The following is a 3,672-nucleotide window of genomic DNA, read 5'->3' on the forward strand; positions in this document are numbered from 1 at the left end:
GTTTTTTACATTTTTTACGTTTTTTACGTTTTTTACATTTTTTACGTTTTTTACGTTTTTTACGTTTTTTGTGTTTTTTCTCTCTTCTTTTCATCATTTAAGATTTGAAAAGAGGAATATTTTTGAAATAATTCCGTTCTAATTTTCTAATTTTACGATTCTGCACACGATAAATAAAAAAAAATGTAAATATATTTATATATATAGATAACCATATAAATAAAAATAGGAGTTACGGAAAACTTTACGCTTTTATAATACATACTAAAACATTTAATTTCTGATTTAAAAATTCCTTTTCGCTCTTCAATCTTTTAGTAGTTTTCTAAAAAAAAAAAAGGTACGTTTGTCAATCATGTATATATATATATATATAATGAATGTAATTTTTTTTTTTTTTTTTTTTTTTTTATTTATCCACTTTGGTTATTTATTGTGGTTATATTTGTAATTAAAAAAAATATATCATAATTTAAAAAGGTAGTTTATATATATATATATATATATATATATATATTTATTTTTTGTCTACATCTTCATTTCCATATGCGTTGTATGATATTTCATCTAATATTGCTTTAATAGCATTTATTCTTGATTCACACTAAAATAATTGTATTATAACATAAAGAGACAAAAAGGAGAACAAAAAAAAAAATGTTTTAAAAACGAATTATACATATATTTATAAACAAATGTAATTCATGCTATTTTTCCAGCGTCTTATAGTTGCTCGAAAACATAGTAGTTTATTCATAATAAAATAAGTAAATAAATAAATAAATAAATAGTGTATATGTACATATGAACACCAAAGGTATATATACATACACTAAAAATTTATATATATATATATATATATATGTACTTATGATTTAAGAAACCTTTTTTATTATATCCTTGGTATTTTCCAATTCATCGGTAGCTTCTTTTTTATTTTGACTTTTAATTGCTATATTATAATTTAAAAATATATATTAGTGTAGTGATTTTACAGAGTTATGTGTAACATAATAAAACATTTGCAAAAAAAAAAAAAAAAAAAAAAAAAGAGAAAAATATATCAATCCCTTGCATAAGTAAAATAATAAAAATTTATATATATATATATATGTACCGAAAACGTAATATACATATGTATTTTTATATGCGTGTATGTTTATTGTAATTTATGTAATAAAATTACTTGCAATTTTTTCAAAATAGATAACTCTCAATAATAAACTCTTCGTTGGTTCAACATCTTTTATTAGATCTTTGTATTTGTCGTAATAAAGCGATTCCCTTAGTAATACAAACACATTGGTATATATATATAAAATGATATATATAGGCGAAAAAGTAGGTATATTAGTACGTAGGTATTAAAATATGAAATAGTTGTAGGTATTTTTATTTTATTGAACTGTTAAACACGTGAAAATGTAGTTCTTTCCAATATACATATATATGTATATATGTATTTAATTACTGATCTGATAAGGGTTGAGGTAAAACTACTATGATTGGGCCAATTTGTTCTGCCTTAGTTTCTTTTAATTTATCTTCTTCATTATTTAATAATAAATTTAAAACATGTTCATCAGTTGCATTCATAATTTCTGTTTTTATTTTTAATCCATAATCTTCTGGAGTAGTATCTTTTAATAGTTCCTGAAAAAAATTATACGCATGTACATGTATATATATATACACGTCCGTTCTTTTGCATTTTTTTTTTTTTTTTTTACATCAATATAAAACGAATAGCACAAAATCTTCGACAAATTCACCACCTTTTTATCATACCCAATTAGACATTATATAATTAATATATTTTTTTATCATCATCATCATCATCTTTTTTTTTTTTTTTTTTTTTTTTTTTTTGTTGTTAAATTATTTATTTTTACATTTTTGTTATCCTCAATAAGATGTAATAATTCTTCCACTATAAATTAGTTTATAAAAAAATAAAAAAATTAGCCATTTTATTTTTTTTTTTATTTTTTTTTTTTATGATAAGGCGTATAGAAAATTTTTTACCACTACTAGTAATATTTTCCAGTTTATTATTCTTTTCCTGTTGTAAGGATCAATTTGGTTGAAGGAAGAATATGGTTGTAACTTTTTATTTTTTTATCTTAATTATTAGTACAAAGAGCGAAATTGTATATATAGACACGTATATAATGTATGTAGGATTAATTGATTACAAACACATATACATTCAACTACATATTATATTTTAAGTTTACCAGAATATCCATGTTGTTTTTTCTTAAAATTGAATCATACACATTTTTATGTTTATTAACATCAATAACAATTTGAGGAGGTTGCACTGAATTAGCTAAGTTAAAACACACATTTTTATAAAACATGATAAATATGTGCATATATATATATATATATATGTAAATATTATAATTAAAAAAATTAGAAATGTCCTATTTTAGCCTTTTCAAAAAAATTTTATAACAATTTGAGTTATTTCCATTATATGAAAAACGATATATCTTTTGTTTTTTTCTTTTTTTATCATGATGGTGGTTGTTGTATTTTGCACGGTTTTAGCTATACATATGTATATATTTCATATGTATATATTTATATACATATATTATTATTATAATATACCTACTAAAATAAAAATTAGAATATTACAAAAAAATATTTATAATGTTTATAAATGTAATTTTAAAAAAATAAAATAGTTTGTTTTTTAAATTTTGTTAACTAGTGCTATACGCAGGAATTTTATTGTTCTCCTGATTAATAACTTGGGTTAAAGAACTTGTAAAAAAAAATAACACGACAGGTAATACAAAAATTATTTCCCTCATTGTTGAATAATAGCTTTATTATAAAGGTTAAAAGAGTTTATTAAAATAAGAGGGATTATAAAATGGTTAAATAGATAGAGAGATAAATAAATAAACGGATAAAAACACAGTAAGTAGCTATTTTTATTAAAATATGTATAAGTTCTTACTTAAAAATAAAAAGAGCAAATATTTACAAAATTAAACTTTCTCATTTAGGGAAAGACATATATTTTTGTATAGTGAAGTTTAATTAATACGATATTTACATGTAAAAATAAACATGTATACGTAAATATATATATATAAGGTATATTTTATTACGTGGTGTTTTTTTTTTTTTTTTTTTTTTTTTTAAATCGTTGCGTACTTACATTAAAACATACAGCACATTTTAAAAGAGCTGTGGGATAATCAAAAGGTTTATTGCGTTATATTTGTTTCTTACAAAAACAAAATATATATATATATATATATATATATATATATTTTTCTTGTGTGTAAAACTTATTGAAAGGGTGAATGTACTCAAAATATATAGACAATTTTGTGCATATGTTTTTGTATTTAATGGTAATAATTAATATTATTTTTAAAATTTTAAATTAAAAATTTTTTTGTTTAAAAGAAACTACATTAAGAAAACAAGTTATATTGTTGTTTTTTTTTTTTTTTTTAGTTTTATTATTAAAAATTTTAACAAAAATCTATTGAATGCATAGTTTTTATTACGCAAGAAAAAACTTTGATATTAATATAGATAAATTTTTTGTTCTGAAAATGCAACTTATTTTTTTATAAGGGAAATGGCTGTAGTATTTTTATGCGAAAAAAAAAAGTATACACGTGTTTTTTTAAGAAATAAAAA

General features: G+C 20.0%; 1 protein-coding gene across 2 annotated transcripts; it reads right to left on the minus strand.

Moving 5' to 3' along the window:
- Positions 1-73: 73 nt before the first annotated feature.
- LOC111530065 lies at positions 74-2,984 on the minus strand. Of its 2 annotated transcripts, none has more exons than XM_026452206.2 (10): positions 2,720-2,984; positions 2,238-2,332; positions 2,026-2,062; positions 1,893-1,930; positions 1,472-1,653; positions 1,187-1,284; positions 885-952; positions 533-604; positions 266-325; positions 74-160 (listed from the first exon to the last, which is right to left on the minus strand). In XM_026452206.2, the coding sequence occupies exons 1-10, from the start codon at positions 2,823-2,825 to the stop codon at positions 98-100; spliced, it is 819 nt and encodes a 272-aa protein (XP_026307991.1). In that variant the 5' UTR covers positions 2,826-2,984; the 3' UTR covers positions 74-97. The 2 variants fall into 2 exon arrangements, with proteins under 2 accessions (XP_026307991.1, XP_026307990.1); XM_026452205.2 differs by having other exon boundaries at positions 2,238-2,335.
- Between the last annotated feature and the right edge of the window lie 688 nt (positions 2,985-3,672).

The sequence above is a fragment of the Piliocolobus tephrosceles genome, unplaced genomic scaffold (assembly GCF_002776525.5).
Source record: "Piliocolobus tephrosceles isolate RC106 unplaced genomic scaffold, ASM277652v3 unscaffolded_31861, whole genome shotgun sequence".
NCBI classification, from domain to species: Eukaryota; Metazoa; Chordata; class Mammalia; order Primates; family Cercopithecidae; genus Piliocolobus; species Piliocolobus tephrosceles.